Here is an 18,078-nt window from a genome sequence, read left to right as displayed (position 1 = left end):
CAAATCCTCCCTCCAATTCATATGGATCAGTTCCGTCCTCTAGTGTTCCTGCTATCTCTGATTCTATTCCACCGAATCATGATGTCAATTCTACATCTGTTAATGAACTTCCTTGTAGCAGTGATGTATTTGTAAACCGGAAACGCATTTGCTCTAAACCCAAGTGGTTAGAAGATTTTGTTTGCTGAATGTCTGATTCCTTAATTTGTTTTTGTTTTTTCCTTATCTCCTCTTGCAAAAGGGGAAGATGTGTTATGTTGCCCTTTAATTCCTTAGAATGTTTTGTATGTATTCCACTGTATCCTGGTTTCCCTCCCTAGCAACTAGGAGTAGTTGCTGATGAAGAAGTCCTGTGTAGGCTGTCCCCTACCTTGCTCCTGTGTTCCTTTAATAAACTACATCCTAATTCTAATTTGTGTAGTTTCAACTTTACAAGGGCCTTTAACATGGAAGCAGGACTTTAATGGCTGGTATAGCTCAGCTACGAAGGGCTATAAGGCTAGTAGAACATTCTGCCACTAGAGGGCCGACTGTTCTAACAAATAAAACAAAGGCCTCTCAGAGCCCAAGGGGGTTTAAATCCACTCAGGCTCCAAAAGGCCTTTGTAAAACAACATTGGAATATTGCTTTGTGGGCTTTTACCTGCCCGTGGAAGCACGGAGCACTTCATTGTATTCAATGGAGTGCTCCACATTCCAATGTTCTAATAATGTATATAGAGCAGGAGCAGCGACGGAGGGACTTTTTATGAGAACCATGTGATAATACAGCACCTGGAACTCCTGATTCTGGGGGTACGGTAATAATTGCTGAAATATTACTGCACCATTACAAGTTCTGATCCTGTGAAAGTCTGTGCACCCACAACGTAGATTTTCTACTCTTTCTGAAGACTTTTCTCCAGTATATTCAGTCTGCTTTTCACAGAGGAAACATGTCTGAGGACATAAAAGAAGGTTTTCCCACAACACTCATTATCTCAGTCAACTGCCAACTCCTATTAGCAGCAGAATCCGGATTTATGAGACTCTTAATGAGGAGTTATTAACAAGTATTTTTCTAGTAGCTCCAGGATAAATAATTACTCAGAATGTCTTTGTTAAGAAAAAAACCTCAGCTGCTGCAAGGGAAGTCAAACTGCAGATACAAATTCTTGCATGTACTTCAATAAATGTAGCTGCATTTTAAGACTACACAAATCAACAGGGTGCTGTTGTAGGTCTGTGATGTGAGATATAGAAAGCAACAAAAATTAGTTTTGGAAAGTCACCCTACCCGCTTGTAGTAAAGTAGGATCTGCTTTTATGGTCACCCCCACTTTGTGCCTGGTGTTATGCTGTTTATGACTAGTCTGACTGGGATTCTGCTAATCAGGACCCCAGTCTCTGTGCTTTCTCCCCTAAATTGGCTATGGTAAGGGTCTTAGGTACACCCCAGATTGACTAATGGTGTACCCTTATAAGTCCCTAGTAGGTGGTACCAAGGTAGCCGGGGCATAAGTACACCATGGATCTCCCATGGGCTGAAGCATGTATTATGCCACCCATGAGAGACCACTCAAATTGCGACTACAGGCCTGCCATTGCAGCCTGTGTAATCCTGTGCTAGCACCACTTATGACAGATATAGGTTTGCTTATATCTGATGTCACTGCACTTAAAACTTATAAGTCACCCATAATGCAGGCCTTTTATTCCTGAAGGCAGGGTGCTCGGTTCTAAGTGTGAGGGAGTCCATTCTCTCAGGTTGTAAGTGCATCAGTCATTACAATATATAGAGGGTCCATGCGTCATTGCGCGATGACCATCTCAAAACTGGCTGTAATGAACCCTGTCATGTTTGGTATCAAACATGTTGGAATCATACCTCCCACACCGGAAACGGTGTGGGAGGTTTGATTCCATGTACTGTAAAGCTCCTCCGGGAGGCCCTCAGTGCTCCCGGTACCAGTCTTCCAGAAGCAGATAGCAAGCTAGGGCTGCTGCCGGCCAGAGACATGTTTCTGCTCTCCTGTTGCTGAGCCAAGCTCGAGCAGGGGAAGGCAGAACAATAGATATCCTGTCACAGGGAGGTGTGATCCCCTCCCAGGCAGGGTTTAGTGTATTGGGCCAGCGCCACTAAGACTGCTTGAAGGGCACATTTGGTGCCCTCCTTGCATACCCCAGTTCACAGCAGTTCAAGGACCAATTGGCTCCCGCTTTGGCGTGAAACTGGACAAAAAACATGGGAGTATCCTCCCCACTGTCCAGACCCTCCTCTGGGAGGGACCCCTGAATTGTCCCAATCCTTTCTTTATGGTACTTAAGAGCTTACCTGTGGGTGGGTCCCTAGATTCGTTGTGGGACAAGATTCAGATCAAGACACCACTTTATCTTCGACAGTCTGGGCACTCTGGACTTCGCTGGACTGTGCGCTGGGCACCGAGACTGCAACTGGGAAGACCCCTGCTGCTCCTGATCTCGTCGTCCTGTTCGTCCGCTGCAACATCTGTACCATGTGCTCCATACAGGATCCTTCAAAGGCCTCTGGATATCCAAGACACTTGAAGGACTCTTCCTAGAAGGGCATCTGCAGGCACTGCAACAAAGCTGACCGGTCTGCTGATCCTGGGCTCCCACAGACTACAAAAGGCATAGCAACACAGGGTGTGGTTCTACAACTCCCTCAAGGCCTGCACTGTCTTCTCGCTGAGTTTGAGGCCAGTATCCCTAGTCGGAACCACAGGAACCGGACCCCTGTGCACTGCATTGACTTGCCATTGTATTCGGGCTCCAAGAAGCTCCAGCCTCAAGCATTTCCTACAGCCAAGATCTTCATCTTCACCACATCCTTTGCACTGTGGGCCTGCATCTTTGGTGAGCTGCTTGAAGAGCTCTTGTGACTCCTGTGCCTCTGGCCTGTGGGTCCTCTCGAGGGTCTTCTTTGACTCTAGTGGGCTCCCCTGATTGCTCTGCACCTACTCCAACTTCCCTACTTGTGGTGAGTCACTTGTACCTTCCTGGTCCTAAAGCTGCACCTTTTTCGCTTGCCACATTGTTTGCAGTTGCCAAGGCTTGTTGGTGCTCCCGATGGACACTGACACTTCAGCTCTCGTCTTCTGGCAGGGACAGCTTGGGAACAGCTCCTGGTCTTCCACAGTGTTGCCTGATCCACATAACTGTAACTCCAAGCTCATCGTAAACTCTCCTGCATCTCCCGACATCAGTGGGCATTCATCTCCCATGCTTCCTGAGTTGCATAGACTCTGTCCCCTCTGCTTGATGGTACTTCTAAACTTGAATCTACCTTTGAGTTCCACTGGACACTCATCTTCTTCAACAGCGGCATCTTCCTGAAGTCCTCCATTGAGTTTGACGGCTGTTTCCGATGTCACTTCAAACCTATGCACCTGGCTTCCCTGGTGTAGGTATCCTGGTCCTAGTGTATCCACGGGTGGGGTGGCTCTCCAACCTTGGGTTTTCCACATGGTTTCTTAAAGGTCCACTGGGAAGGGTCTTTCTTTAGAATTGCAACCGCGACTTACCGATTGACTTGAATTGAGTACGCAATCATGTTCCCACACATCCTCTATGGGGTTCCTGGTACTTACCCTGGGTGGTTCCTTGGGTCCCCAGCACTTCTACGTCTTCTGGGTGCAGTTTTGAATCAAGTAGAGATTTGCATCCCTCTATTTTAGTCTATCATTTTCTCTCCACCTGACGACCACTGTGTATTTGTGCTACTTACCTGTTTTTATTGCAAAGTACTGTGTGCATTGTGTTATATCTCTGGGTAGGAGATATTGTTATGTGTTACTGAGTGTCTTATAATAAATACATATTTTTATAAATACACTGTATGGTTCTTTTTCACTTAACCTATACCAATAAGATTAGGATCTGGGAAAACAAGCTGCTTTAAGCTCCTCCTGGAATAAGTCTGAAGGCTGATCTCCACAGCTACCACTTAGAGAGCTTTCTAAGGTTGTCTAAGACCACTACAATCACCATTAGGGTTGTCTGGATTAGTGCAGGGTGCTACACTTATATAAGTAAACACCATATACAAAGCCAGCCTCCTACACCGCTCGACTTCCAAGCCGAGAGACACCAGCATTTGAAAAGGAGCCACTGGCAACCTCCACGTGGGTGGTCCGATGCCTTGGTACGAAATCAGCGCAAATCTTGTTTGTCTAACAGGAAATTATGCAAACAGTATTTGCACCATGCATGGCACAGAGTGGCTCACACCATTTCTTGCTGTTAATGTAATAAGAGGAGACAACATTTATTTTCGTCACACTTAAAACGGGAAAGGTGTGGGTTATGTTGTGAGTATTTATATAGCACAGACCTCACCCAAGAGAGTATCTTGGCACTGAAACAGGAGCTGTATGGGCCGAGCCAGTATTCCAGGCTATAGGAGTTAGGTAGCAAAAAGCATAGATACCAGATCTGGTTCTGCGTTTGTGGGGAGAGTGTGCGAGTAGAAGTCCATCTGAGCGGAGGTGTCTGGTAAGTTTGTGGATGCTTATGTGGCTTTTAAGGGTGCTTGAGGCCAATGTTGTGTAAGGTATTGTATGTGTGCATGTGGAGATTGAGGAGTGGTCATTTATAGACTGCAAGCGACTGGAGCTCTTTGAGGTGAGGGGGTGATGTGAGTGCTGGGTGGGAGATTGAGGGTGAGCCTGGCTGGACCACAGAGTTTAGTATGGTCTGCAGTCTTTTGGTCAGTTGAGCGTTGATTCCAGCACAGTGGACTGGTGATGAGGGCGTTGGTAATGATTCTGTGAGTGTTGGTGGATAGCAGTTTAAAGATCTTTTTGAGCATCTTGAGTGTGTTGAAGCAGGAGACGGAGAGTACATTGACTTGGCTGGTCATGGTGAGTTGGTTGTTGATTACTATTCTGAGGTTCTTTGTGTGGGTTGCAGGAAGAGGTGTGGGTTTGAGTTCGGCAGGCCACCAGGTGGAGTCCCAGAGTAAAGAGCCTTTGCCAAAGATGACTAATTTTGTAATATCTGTGTTGAGCTTGAGGCAGTTGTTTTTTGTCTGTCTGGCGACTTTGGTCATGAATGTTGTATGCTTGTCACTAAATTACTTTGCTCTTTTATTAGATGGGCAGCAAAAATGGTACAAAAAACTTACTCTAATTTAGCTTTTGAAGAATTATTCATGGATTCTGGTTATGTTTCTAAAATATTTATAACTCAAATCCTATGACTCACAACCAATAAAGTATTACAAATAGTTCTACAAAATGCAGCATGTACTGGGTCACTTTGGACATTTCTGTATTACAAAAGCATCAAAAATTGAATAAATGGATTTGCACAGTTTGCATCAGTGCAATGTTTCTGTAATGTGACCCAGTGAAGCCTTGCACATAATGCATGTGGGAGAGGGGCGGGAGGGTGTGTGACTGAAGGTAACTATTATTTCCTCTGATCATTAGCTGTTCTGTAGCAATGTTCAAGGATTTTATTGTGATAGCCAGTGAGAGGATCAGTGCAAGAAAACACTTACATATAAAATGTCTAGAGGACAACTGGGTTGGATTTTTGGAGATGGGCAGATATTTCAGAGTAATTTAAGACTGAGGATAGCAACATAGAGTCTATAGGGCATACCGTGCCAACGACTATAGCTAATTGTATATGTCATATAATTGCAACCGATGTCGCAAAAGGAATACTATATTGCGCAGTAAGTGTGAAGTTTCCCCAGCGGGAAGTTTCAGACAGCGGGAAGCAGCGGAGACAGCAGGAGGCAGCGGAGACAGCGGAAGGCAGAGGAGGCAGCGGAGACAGCGGGAGGCATCGCAGACAGCGGGAGGCAGCGCAGACAGCGAGAGGCATCGCAGATAGCGGGAGGCAGCGCAGACAGCGAGAGGCAGCGCAGACAGCGGGAGGCAGCGCAGACAGCGGGAGGCAGCGCAGACAGCGCAAGGCAGCGCAAGGCAGCTCAGACAACGGGAGGCCTCCCAAATGAACGCAGCTTGGTGTAAAAAGAGGCAGAAGGGATGGCCCAAGCATTCTACAACAGCTTTATAATTCGGTTTCTTGGTAACTATAGATTTCTGTAGGATCCTTAGCTTTATATGAGGTGACGCAGTATGTCTTTTCACTCTTACTTTTATTGAACACATGTGGAGGTTGTTATTAGTTAACTGCAAAAACAGTATGCCAGTAATTGTAACGCAGGATTTGTTCTTTTAGACCCAAATGGCAATGCATGCCTCTCAAGAAACAGCACAGCACAAAGAGCAACATTCCCACTCCCTACTGAGGCTACAAATTCGTTGGCAGTATGTGTTTGTTTTTCCAGTATAAGAAAATGACCCAACTTTTTGGGATTTCAAGAATATGCATAATAAATTTCCTATAGCATGCCATTATAAGGACATTAAAAGTGAATATTATAAAGAATGTAGGCCCTAGTACATATTGGCAGCGGATTGCTGCTCTGCATCATGGCATTCCCTTAATTATGTGCAAGGGCCAGAGACCAGGTCTGGTATAAAACCATGATGTTCCCAGAGCAGTCACAAACTCAGGCCATAGCGCAGTCGTCCATTAATGAAAAGTGGACACTGCTTAAACCCCCCTCAGTCTGCCTTTCTCTACAGGTCGCAAACCCAGCTTCAGTTTCAAGTGGAGGCAGATTGTGCAGTGTGTGACTGCGCGTGCTTCCCTGGGGATGCCTGGTTGGTTCCTGGGACACCAGTGCTCCCTTACTGATGGGCACCATTGGGGGCGCACTGACTGCTCTCTACTTCACATGTGTCACACAATCAGTGAGCCTGCTGACAGCTTCTTTGCCTGTGGGTTCAAAGGAATTCCCTCATTTGCCTGCTTCCCATGCCTATTAATGAGTGTCCCCTTGGGTTTGTGTCTACTCACATTTTGCACTGGTGTGCTCTATGTCTGAGAAGGGGGAGCAGATTAGTTTGCATCCAGTTCTCTATTACCAAAGTGCCATGGTGGTGCAAAAAGTGGGGGCACATACCCAGCGTCCCACTTCCGTGGGCACTATATGTAATACAGCCGCAGGACTTACTTGATTGCGCCGCAAGTCGAAGAGAATAGCCGTCTGTGGTCAGAAGGCGCTCTGAGAAGGAGATGCCAGATTTGAAGGTGTCAGTGGAGCGAAACAGTTCCTTGTCAGTCAGTCTGACCCCGCTTGCTAGGAGGAAACTGTGTCCAAAAGCAAAGTGCGAACTGTTGGAAGCAGCGACAAGCTGCTCCGCCTCCTCCACAAACAGCATGGCGCGCTGTCTGACGCGCTCACAGGGCCCGGGGCCTGCGGGGACAAAGGAAGAGTCATTATCTACAGCGGCATCTTCTCTGCTGAAGACCATCTAGGCACAATCCTTCACCATGAACAAGTACAAAGTTGTAAGTTACCTCTGAGCAAAAAGTCAAAAACAAAGACACTCATATTGAAAAGTGAAACTGTTAAAATCACAATATAAAGCATTGCTCCACCTACTCAAACACTTTCTTGAGCAGACAAAAATATGAGCCATCTCCGCAGTGCACCTACCAATGCAAAATTAAATTTACGCTTACCCCACAATCCTTGTCCAATCGTTCATTGATCTCAAAGTTAATTATATCTCAATACTTTCATGTCGAGCCAAAAAACATCTTATGCTATCCTGTTTATTGTACAAAGCTAATTTTATTGATTGTAACAGACATATATCTATTGCCTTTTTGTCTTTTCAAATTACTATTTTCTTTAAGTCCTGATTTTTGCATTATATTACAAATCTTTTAAAATATTCTCCCATTGATCGAAAAAAAAAACCTCACTCGCTTGCTCTCAAAATATTAGAGCTCAACCACTCATCCTAATCTCTCATTCATACTCATACATCCGTATTCAGTCTTTCTCACAAACATATTTAATGCAATACAAAGAATGACGAGGATGCTATGTCCTAGTGAGTCACCCACCGTTGACTGATTTGAGCTACAATTGTAATCAATTCAGCCCCCTCACTGTTTGGGTACATGAGTCAACTATTTGTCTCCTTTGGAGAGCAAAATGGTTGACTTCATTAATTCTTCAAAACTGTGCAGACACGTGTTTCGGTGTGGGACTAAGAGTAGGCTTACCCTTTCTTCAGGGCATACTGGGCTTCCAGTAAATTGCAAAACTATGCATATATAAAAAAAATATGTAGGGGGGTTCAAGGCACACCTTGAGTGGATAAACTTCAAAGAATAGGGGGATGAAGGACACAGCTTCCCGCTGGTCACTTAATGTCAATCCAGTCCCGTTAGTATGAAAGAACATGGACCCACCCTTCTCCGTAGTGCTTTAAAGAAGTTTTTAGGTCTCGGACTAGCGTTGCACTGCGCAGCAGTGCTCGCGCAACCGGGAATTCATGTCTCTTAGTAGGGGGCTTGAACCCGCCCCTCTTCTCCATTGGCTGGCTTCCTAAACGGAGGCCAGCCATTGGAGGAGAGGGGCATCACTCTGTTCAAGCCTCGTCTTTTCCAGATTCTGGGGTGTTTTTGAAAGGTTCATTATCGGATCAGATACTTTCCAGTTTATCTATATCGTATTATAATGAATAGCAACCCTTATGTCAAGTATGGGGTCATAGCTTTTACCCATTGGTCCTGCACATTTGCCCATCACTGGAAATGAGGACAGCCAACACAGCTGCTAGGGAGGTGCAGAATGTAGACCACTCGGGCAGTGTACTTTATCCCCCTTTCAATGTAGCGGGGTTTGCAGAGGGCAACACATGATCCAATGATCTTCCCTAACCCCTTTCCATCACACCAGTGCTTGAAATGAGCAGGTGCTGTCCGGTACTGAGTATCTGCACTTCTCCAAGATGAACGAGAGAGTACCTGCACTTCTCTGCAAAGTCGCAGAATATTTAATGGGAGAGTACGGGCACTTAGTAGGAGCAGTACTTGTATATTTCCTTCCAAAGCCCTTCATCTCGCACCCTTCTAAATTAAGCATGTTGAAGAATCCTTCCACAGTGCCTGACTGCACCACTATGGTGGAACACTCTGGCCATATGCCTCTAAGCCTCTGCGCCCACCTATCGAGCCCTAAATGATCCCCTTCTTGTATGGCCCCAGAGGACACCCTTAAACGTGAAGATGGCATAGGACATGTCACAGGGCGTGGGGTGGTGAGAATGCTGTTCTCTGAGGGTGTGCAATGCACCATGTTGCATGTGGGATCCCACAGTAGGATGGGTGTAGCTTTGCAATACTGTACCTCACCTGTTATAAGAAACATTAGAGTGTGTTTTGCAGTACTTACTTTAAGTTGGTAGTGGCTTGTGGGAAACTGGACTTTATTTTAGGGGACCAGGACAGTCCCCTACTGTCAGAATACAACTAGACAGACCTGAAATATATAGTTCTGTTATTCCACTCGCCCCACCTTGTGGCCATATTACAAACTGCAGCGAGGTGTTGCAAAGGCAAAGTATTACCATGCATAGGAAGCTTCATATATTGTGAGAAAAAAAGGTATTGTGCCTTCAAGTGCCCTGAATTCAGTCACAACCAAAGTACCACTTTAGTCACAATATATAGAGGATCCTAAGAATTAATGGACTGTAACAGTGGTGGTGTGATGCAAGTGGACGGTGGGTCACCTAAGAAAAAGCTTGACCATCTGTACTTTTTTTTTCCAACACACGAAGTACTGGAGTCTTATACCTTTACGTGCAGCTGAACAGCAGCAGTAAATGAAAGAGAAACTCTTTATAATTTTTTTTTGTCCTCATTCTGCCAGTTCACTTGTTGACAATACTCCCTTCCTTCACTGGTGATCCAGGCCAGGTTAGAGTCGTTCCCACAAGAGAGAACGGTATACACCCGTTACAACGCATCTTTTACAACTACCTACTATTACAACGCATCTTTTACAACGCATACCATTACAACGCATTGCGCTGGGGGGCGCTCTAGGATAGGGAATAAGTATAATTTACTATCCAACACCTTCCCTAGTGTCCACGGGGACTGGAGTTAGAATAGTAAATTATACTTACCACTATCCAGCACCTCAAAGCGCTATGCGTTGTAATGGTATGCGTTGTAATGGTCGCGTTGTAATAGTAGGTAGTTGTAACGGTATGCGTTGTAACATGGTACATCCGAGAGAACAGCGGTTTCCACTTCCACCCTTCCTTGGGGTGTCCGTAGCACGGAAACACTTGTTACATCTGATGATAAAAAAATACAGGAAGTGTTGATGGAGTGAGGAGGCTGCTGTAAACATCTGTTATGAGCACGACCATTCCCTGGTGCTCATACAGCACTGATCACCTTAAATGACTGCCTTTGGGAACGTTTTCCTTTCCCTAGATTTACTAATTCCATACTCACAGCTAGCGGCATGTGTACATTGATGGGAATAAGTGAACTGGTAGTTATCCAAAAAGCAGGGTTCGCAGAGAGATTGATAGGTTTGGGCTCAATCTGGAAGACCCTGTTGCCCCACCAGAACTTATCTACATATTTGCCTGGTGGGGTGATCAGCAGCTTCGAGCTGTGCATGTTCATTGGTGCTTTGTAGTAAAGTGTCAACTTGTATGTCCACAACTGGATGCATTATTTCAGACGCCTCATTGACTTACCCATGGAGTCAGAGGTTTTAAACTTGGCTTTCATTAGTGAATTAGAAAGCCACGAATGGGGCCCTTGTTTGCAAATTGGGGCAGTTTTAAACTTGTAAACACTCTGTAAAAGTGTTTACAAATTATGAAAGACTGCATGGATCTGACCCTGCCACATGCACGGTTTGTTTTAATATCTGGGAAATCAACAGTAAAAACTGGCCCAGTTTCCCATAACACAGAGCTACAAATAGTCAGGCCAACACCCTGATCTGCCAGATCAGCCCTGGCTGCTTGCCCTATAGGCAGGCCCAAAGGAATTGTGCGGCAGAGGAGGGATAACTTATGTGGAAGGGTTGACTAAATTATGTGGCAAGAAAAGGCAAATTATGCGTCATAATGCGGCACATTTTGTGATAGCATTAATTCGATATTTTTACATTTTTATACCTGGTAACAGTGTTTGAGGAAAGAGTTCATCTAATTAGTATCAATGTAATACCCAAATACAGCAATAAACATCTAAAAGATGACCAGTTTACATTTATAGTAAGCCTTCTGGTGCTCAAGAACTCGAGCCACCATATTTTTTTTATCGTTTGATCTAGAAACAACACTTTTTTAGATTAAAATCTGCAGATTACACAGCAGATGATGGAGTATGTGGCAAATCCATAATTATGAGAAAATCGTCGCAGAATCTCATAAGTCCAATCGCCGTGCATGTAGGTCTGTCTCACCCTGTTCTTGGTTAACATTGCGTGTGAATGCTCTGCAAACTGGCCTTTGTGTACTCTGAGTGATGACGTTTCTGCCTGCATGTTGCCTCTTGGTGTAGCATTTTAAATGGGTGTTTGCTGCTCCTAGGCTCGCGTGACTAACTATGCTGTCTTATGAGGCACGAACATGATATGATGCCAAGGCATTTAAAGTAACTGGAGAGGAAAAAAACTACATCCATGCTAAACCTTTTTGGGCAGAGAAGTATGTGTCCTACTTAAATTGTTGACTACAAGCCTCACTAGTTGTCTGCTGGCTGTAGTTGTGCAGAGTAAGGCAAATTAATTTGTATAGGTCTCTCTGCAGTTTGAATGGCTTACAGGTGTCATTTGTGGCAATTTTGGGTTCCAGTGTAATTAATGTAAATCTGGAAGGTGTGCAGCTCCTAGTGTTTCATAGTATGAAAGCACACAGTCAATCATGTTAGGATGTAGTTGAGATGCTGATTCCACTGTATTGGATCTGATGCGACTCTGCTTCATCCCAGCTTGGTGTGCTCTCCTGTTAAGAGGTAGGTAGGTGTTAGGCTTGGTCACCATACTTTTGTGAAGGCAGTTGGATTCTCTATTCTCATGTCACTTGAAGCACAGTTTGAACTCCATCCTGTTGTCTTTTTGAGGTTCAGTAAAGTTGCTTGGCAGCTTCTTTGTAATCGAGGATGTAGGTGAATATTACTGTAGGTTCAGAAACTGTATCTAAATGACAAGTTGGCTCATATATATATATATATATATGACCAGTTTAGCCATGTAGAGATTCCATTTGACCAATATAGTTTATGAACAGTGCAAAAGACCTCACATTTAACCATGGAATCTACAGGGTACTAATGGAGTACTTTAACAGTGCATTTGGTATGGTCTTAGTTATGACGGTTAAAACACAGTCAGGTTGCCAGTGCCCAAATACTTCAGAGCCTAGCAATGATTTTTTTGTGGAAACCATAAAAGAAAAGGCAGTGTTTGAGTTGGTCTAGGATGAGGGCTCTCAGCAGCATAAGTCTGTAGTACGTGTATGAAAGTTGGAGGATTTTTTAACCCGTTGCATGCTCATGATGAGGGGGACTAAGCAGTAGCAAATCAATGGTCCTGAAGAATGCAGCAGGACACCTAGGCGGGTCCAGAGTCTGCAGAAACATGTTGACCGTTTAAGATCATTAGTAGATATTTGTTTTCCTACTAATTTTTGCACACTTTTTAAGTCTTCGAAAATTAGGGGATACTCAATAAAGTATTTTCTCTCCCTTTTTCTCCAATTTTACATTCCTTCACTATTTACACACCACTATTTTTCCTCACATGCAGTTGTCACGGCTATTGGCCTTATATCTACAAACAAACCAGGGCAAGCACCATTTCAACATCGAGTGGTTGCTGGTTACTCCCCTTGGTGTGGGGAGTCCCAAGTGATGAACAGGGCGGAACAGATCGACAACTGATGGGTACCTTTACAACCGTGGAGTTATCCGTGGCCACTTGATTGATTCCTTCCTTCAGTTGTTGGCATTTCTTTTTGATAGACAGGTAGAATTCATCAAAATCTTTTTCTTGTTTTCTAGACCTACAATCACTCATTGTGTATTCATGACTCTGTACTATACTTTCGGGGGGTGAGGGGAGTCATCCGTCATCACTATATTCAGTGGACGTCAATGGGAAGGCCATCCTTAATGGAAGAGGATGTCTCACACACATACTTGCAAAAAGAGAGCCAGTCAACAGTAGCGTATCAGGCTCAGTGTCTCTAAATACTCGGATCTCAGGTCTGCCACCGTTCATGCACAGGAAGCCTTCTTCACATGGTGGGAAATATGGTCGAGGCATAAAGTTATGTTCTTTGGAATCTTAGGACCATTTTACAAGCAGGAGGACTTTTGAGTGTCTTAAATGTGCATTTGGAAGTTCACGTAGTACTGCAAACAGCTGAGCCAGAGGGTGGATATAAATATTGAAAAGAAGTCTCAAGACAGATGATGAAGAATGTCACAAGACGGTGAACGGGTACATGTCTCTGATCACCCGATCCTAACGCCTTAGGTTCATTTGATAAGAAATCAGTGGACCCATTGCAGTGAAAGTACAGAAATGTCTGTTCAATGTTAGAGTATTACCAGCGGGATTGGAGGTTCTAAGGTTCAAAGGTGCAATTTTCTTGTTTATGGCCAAAGGAAGAAGATGCTCATCCCTCTTATTAGCCAAGCTGGATTTGGAACCCTTCAAAGGGGGGAACTCAGATTGAAGGCTGTGGAGAAAGATGTTCATTTTTGCATTGTCTTTGTAGTTCTCATCTCCTCCTTTACCAAGACTTTGCAGAGGAAAGGGAGTTTCAATATATGCCAGCAGTTGTACTGGATCCAGAAGAATAGTGAAGATCACATGTTTCAGAAGACCCAGAATTGTAACTGAGAAAAGGGAGTTCTTGATCGTGGGAGAAGAGTTCTTTAAGGCATGTAGGTGAGCACAGATACAGAGAAGAATTGGACACCTTTTGAATTGCTGACCAGAGGTTCAGTATCCCATCATATTTCATCGGTATGAAGGAGGACTGTAGTGAAGGAGGTGAAATGAGGGTGTAGTCGTGCTCTTCCAAGGTGTGTTGATGATGGATTTGCTGATTATGGCGTTTAGGACTCAAAAAATACTCAAGTTATTTCCAATGATGTTGGGATATGCAGTGATCCCTTTTTAGGGCATCCATATTGTACAGTTCCTCATTGATATAAGAAAATGTGCTTCATCTCATCGAAGCCTTATTTATTCGTTATCCAAAGTCAGCCTTTATTGTCTATCGTGATGGCTTTGTGATGACCTTTCCTGTGTCTTTTGTAGCAAGTGCATCTTCAGGTGTAGAATGATTTCAGAGAAATCATCCAAGAAAATGGGGTTGTATCCTGGTGGCAGCAGAAAACTGATGTGTTGGAAGGACTGTTTGGAATTATGTGCAGTGTCTGGCGATTCACTTAAAATATAGGAATACAGTGTTGGGAAACTACAAAGCAGGACATAATGTAAAATGCATTTATAAAGTGTACATTCACTTTGGTGGTTTTTGGCACTGAATAGTAGATGATTCCCAACTTAACCGTACTTATTTTATCCAACGAGGCAGGATGAAAGGCTGATTGGGTCTTCCAGGATTGAAAATTGTAATCATGAGACAAAACACAGATCCCTGCAGTGGGCAGACCTTATAAAACAGCTCTGTCTTGCAGGTTAGGACTACTACCTCTCTCCCCCGTTTATATTCCTTATTCTACAGGGAGATTTTATTGGCCTGAAATGAGGATGATGCCAAAAGTGATTCTTGCAGGGGCAAAACACAGGCCCCCGCATCCCCCAGCTTCAGGGGGCCCCCTCAGCACAGTCCTCAGGTCTTAGCGCTCCGGATAAAAACCAGAGCGGGGGGCCATCCGTGTACAATGCAGGGGGGGGCTTAAACATCATTTCCACTGGGTTCTAGCTTTGTTTCCTGACCATGACACAGTGAGGTCAACTTTATGGCATTTGGATTCTGTCAAAAGGTCCTGAGTGTCATGAGTCAAGACAGATTGGTGTTCATTAGGCCAAGCAATAGGTAAAGGACTTGAAGCATGTCTAGATCAGCCATATCATTTCAATTAGGAGACGAGAGTTCTGGAGTATGAAGAAGGCAGTGTGTTTAGAGACGCAGATGCTTGATTGGGGTTGTACAGAAGGTGACATAGGATGACAGGGCAAATCAGTTGTAAACTGGAGGGTGGGAATCCTTTGCAGGTTTCAGAGGATCTTTAGGTAGCATAGTGGCACTTAGTGAGGTAGTAGCTGTAGGCGATGTTGGTGAATAGTAGTGAAAGGTAAGGAGTATGGTGAGTAGCCTACAACTTATTGTATTAAGTGGAATTGTGAAAGAGGTGAAAAAAGTATATCTAATGATGCTCATTTTGACCTTTTTGAGGCTATGGAAGATCTTGTTGAAGGGCACCTGGTTCCTATCATTTGCTTAGGCCATGATGGTACTAATACCACAAGTGTTGTTTGAATTTCCTGGGGTCACTGTGGGACATGAATGCTTTCAGACGGGGAACAGCGTTTACAACGCAACTTTTACCACGCACTACCTTTACCACGCAGCTTTTACAAAACAAGTTGTGACAACGACTTACGCTGGGGGGCGCTGTAGGATAGGGAATGGTTTAACTTACTATCCAAAACCTTCCCTGCTATCTACGGGGACTGGAGTTGGAATAGTAAATTAAACTATTCACTATCCAGCGCCCCCCAACGCAAGTCGTTGTAATGACTTGCATTGTAAAAGTTGCGTGGTAAAGGCATGCGTTGTAAAAGCATGCTTAGTAACAACATACATCCCTTTCAGACTGTGGTCACTGTGGATTTTGTGAATGAATGTTTGTAATGAGTTTGATTTGGAATGTATTACACTATTCGTTTGGGTTGGATGCAAAGCAGAGGATGTTGATCTTGGTGACTTGTTTCCTGAAGCCAGTATAGACATCAACAATGAAGGGGTATGGTGTCTCTTCTGTTTGCTTAGGTTGTTCAAGTTTTTCACGTTTCCACCTGTGATGCATTAGTTGTACACTGAAACATGTATGAAGTGTGCCTGTTCCTCAGCAGTAGCGCTGTGTGTTTCAGAGTAAGGGGCAAAATCTAGTGTCCAAAAAGGTCTTGCTGTAGTGATCCTAACTGGATGCATCTGCAATGAACATCTCTTAGAGAAGTCCTGCAACTCTTGTTTCATTAGAACAGATGTCTGTTGTAATGCTTTGTCACATAAGATGCCTCATGCGGATTACTGAAGGCAAAATACGGAATGTGGTGTTAGACATCCTTGCACATATTATTCTTGGTATCCCTGTACATGATACTTTTATTTTGTTCACGATTCTTTGACAGCTGTCACACATAAAAGAATGAGAACCTGGTACCAGTTCTCATCTAAAGAAAGTGAAACTGTTTCTTCCAGAAAGCAACGTCAGAACTGCTTTGAAGACTCTCTCATTTGGACGGGGGTAACACTCTGCTCCATGGACTCCCAGACTCCACACTGGCACCCCTGAGGGGTATCCTACATGAAGCTGCACACCTCATCCAGGTCCATAAGAAACATGATAGCATCACCCCCTTCCTTACAGAACTATATTGTCTCTCTTTGATGGCCTGGACCATCTTCAAATCCGGCTAATTAGCCACAAAGCCACCATGACTAGTATCCCTCCTATGTATATACATGCACACATACATACATAAATACATACATGCATACATACAAGCAAAGAAAGGATGGATGTTTTGGCAGATAACAATAACAGTATATAGATAAACAAAATAAAATGTCAACTCAATTCTACTCACATTTTGGAATTTTGTTGATCTCAGCTCTTGTTCCTTGAAATTCTATTCCATCTTCATCAACACACCAGCAATTACGAAGCTCAAAGTGACCATAGGGTAGACTAAAATCACTGTAGGATCCTGGGTAACGGGACAAACCGCTGCTCAAGAGCCTCCAGAATACATAAGGATTTAATAAAATGTTATTGGTTTCAGATGTGAAGTTGCCTTCCAACACACCTGAAGGAATGCTGTCAAACGTGGCATACTTGGAAAATAGTGGGAAAACATTCTGATGGCCCGCGCTGTAGAGCCGGCCAACAAATACGGCAAAATCCTGCGCCGACGTCTTTTTATACTCCATAATTTCATTGATAATGTCCATGAGAGGCACATCTCTGCCTGCATTGTTCTGGGTGACCCATGCTTGATACCATTCAAAGACCTGCTCAGTGGGGCCATTGCACTGCACTGCTCTCCATCCTCCATCAGCCTTGCACTGTGGGATATACACACTGGAGAACTGAGGCAGGGTGGCAGGGCTGGATAACAGCAGCTGCACCATCTGCAGGAAGGACTGGCCTGCTGTCAGCTGGCAGGCACTGGGACCTAAAAAAAAAAAGAGCACACTAATGTTTGTACATATCACACACATATGAACACTGTCTTCCTTAATATGTTCTCCCTTCCATTCCTTGCCATTTAGGAATCCATGATTTCACAGGGACATTTTGTACAGCGACTTGCCTGGTTTATTCTAGTTGCTTTAGCTATCACCAAACCCCATCCTTTCATACGTGTCACAAGGCAGCCTAACAGAATATGCACATTTTGATTCACTGTAAGAATTGATTTCCTTGAACATATTCTTCCTTCACATGCCTATAAAGCAGCAAAGTTGGCAGTGTAGATGTGTATACTGCCACCTGGTCACCAGTCTCAGAGCACTTATTGCAGTTGGTTTGGCTACATAGTCACCATCATCACAGTAATCTAATGTGACCACTTTGATATTCGCTCTGTTCCACTAGCCCGAGTGGACATCACAATATTTCAACTAAGTAGATTTTAGGATTGTCCTTTATGATAGTCATGGTGTAACTAATGGCTATCTGGCAAGTTTCTTTTAGTTACTTGATGTCTTAACAGTGGCTTCCTGTCCACCAGTCAACCATCTGTAAGTGATTTGCTGGGCACACAGGCGTTAATTCGGGGCTGTTTATGTGCTCTGCCTCTGAAGGCACTACCTTTCAACTTCTTCTTCTGTAGGTACCCTGACGACAGATGGTTGAATCATAACATTACATACATCACGACATGTTCCAGGATACAATAGGTGATAATTAGCAAATTTGACCACTTCTGCGTCTCGCTTCATGGCATGCAAT

General features: G+C 44.1%; 1 protein-coding gene across 1 annotated transcript in view; it reads right to left on the bottom strand.

The window, feature by feature from the left end:
• TG (thyroglobulin) overlaps positions 1 to 18,078 on the bottom strand; it is a 711,260-nt gene that overhangs the window by 555,542 nt on the left and 137,640 nt on the right. Inside the window, exons 10-11 of the mRNA XM_086966244.1 lie at positions 16,712 to 17,299; positions 7,037 to 7,279 (exon numbers count right to left, since the gene is read on the bottom strand). Coding sequence (XP_086822370.1) covers positions 7,037 to 7,279; positions 16,712 to 17,299 — 831 coding nt within the window. The remainder of the gene's footprint in view (positions 1 to 7,036; positions 7,280 to 16,711; positions 17,300 to 18,078) is intronic.

Source organism: Lissotriton vulgaris, chromosome 4_1 (assembly GCF_964263255.1).
Source record: "Lissotriton vulgaris chromosome 4_1, aLisVul1.2, whole genome shotgun sequence".
NCBI lineage: Eukaryota > Metazoa > Chordata > Amphibia > Caudata > Salamandridae > Lissotriton > Lissotriton vulgaris.
The sequence above is the reverse complement of the archived record's forward strand: the minus strand, read 5'-3'. Positions and strand labels throughout refer to the sequence as shown.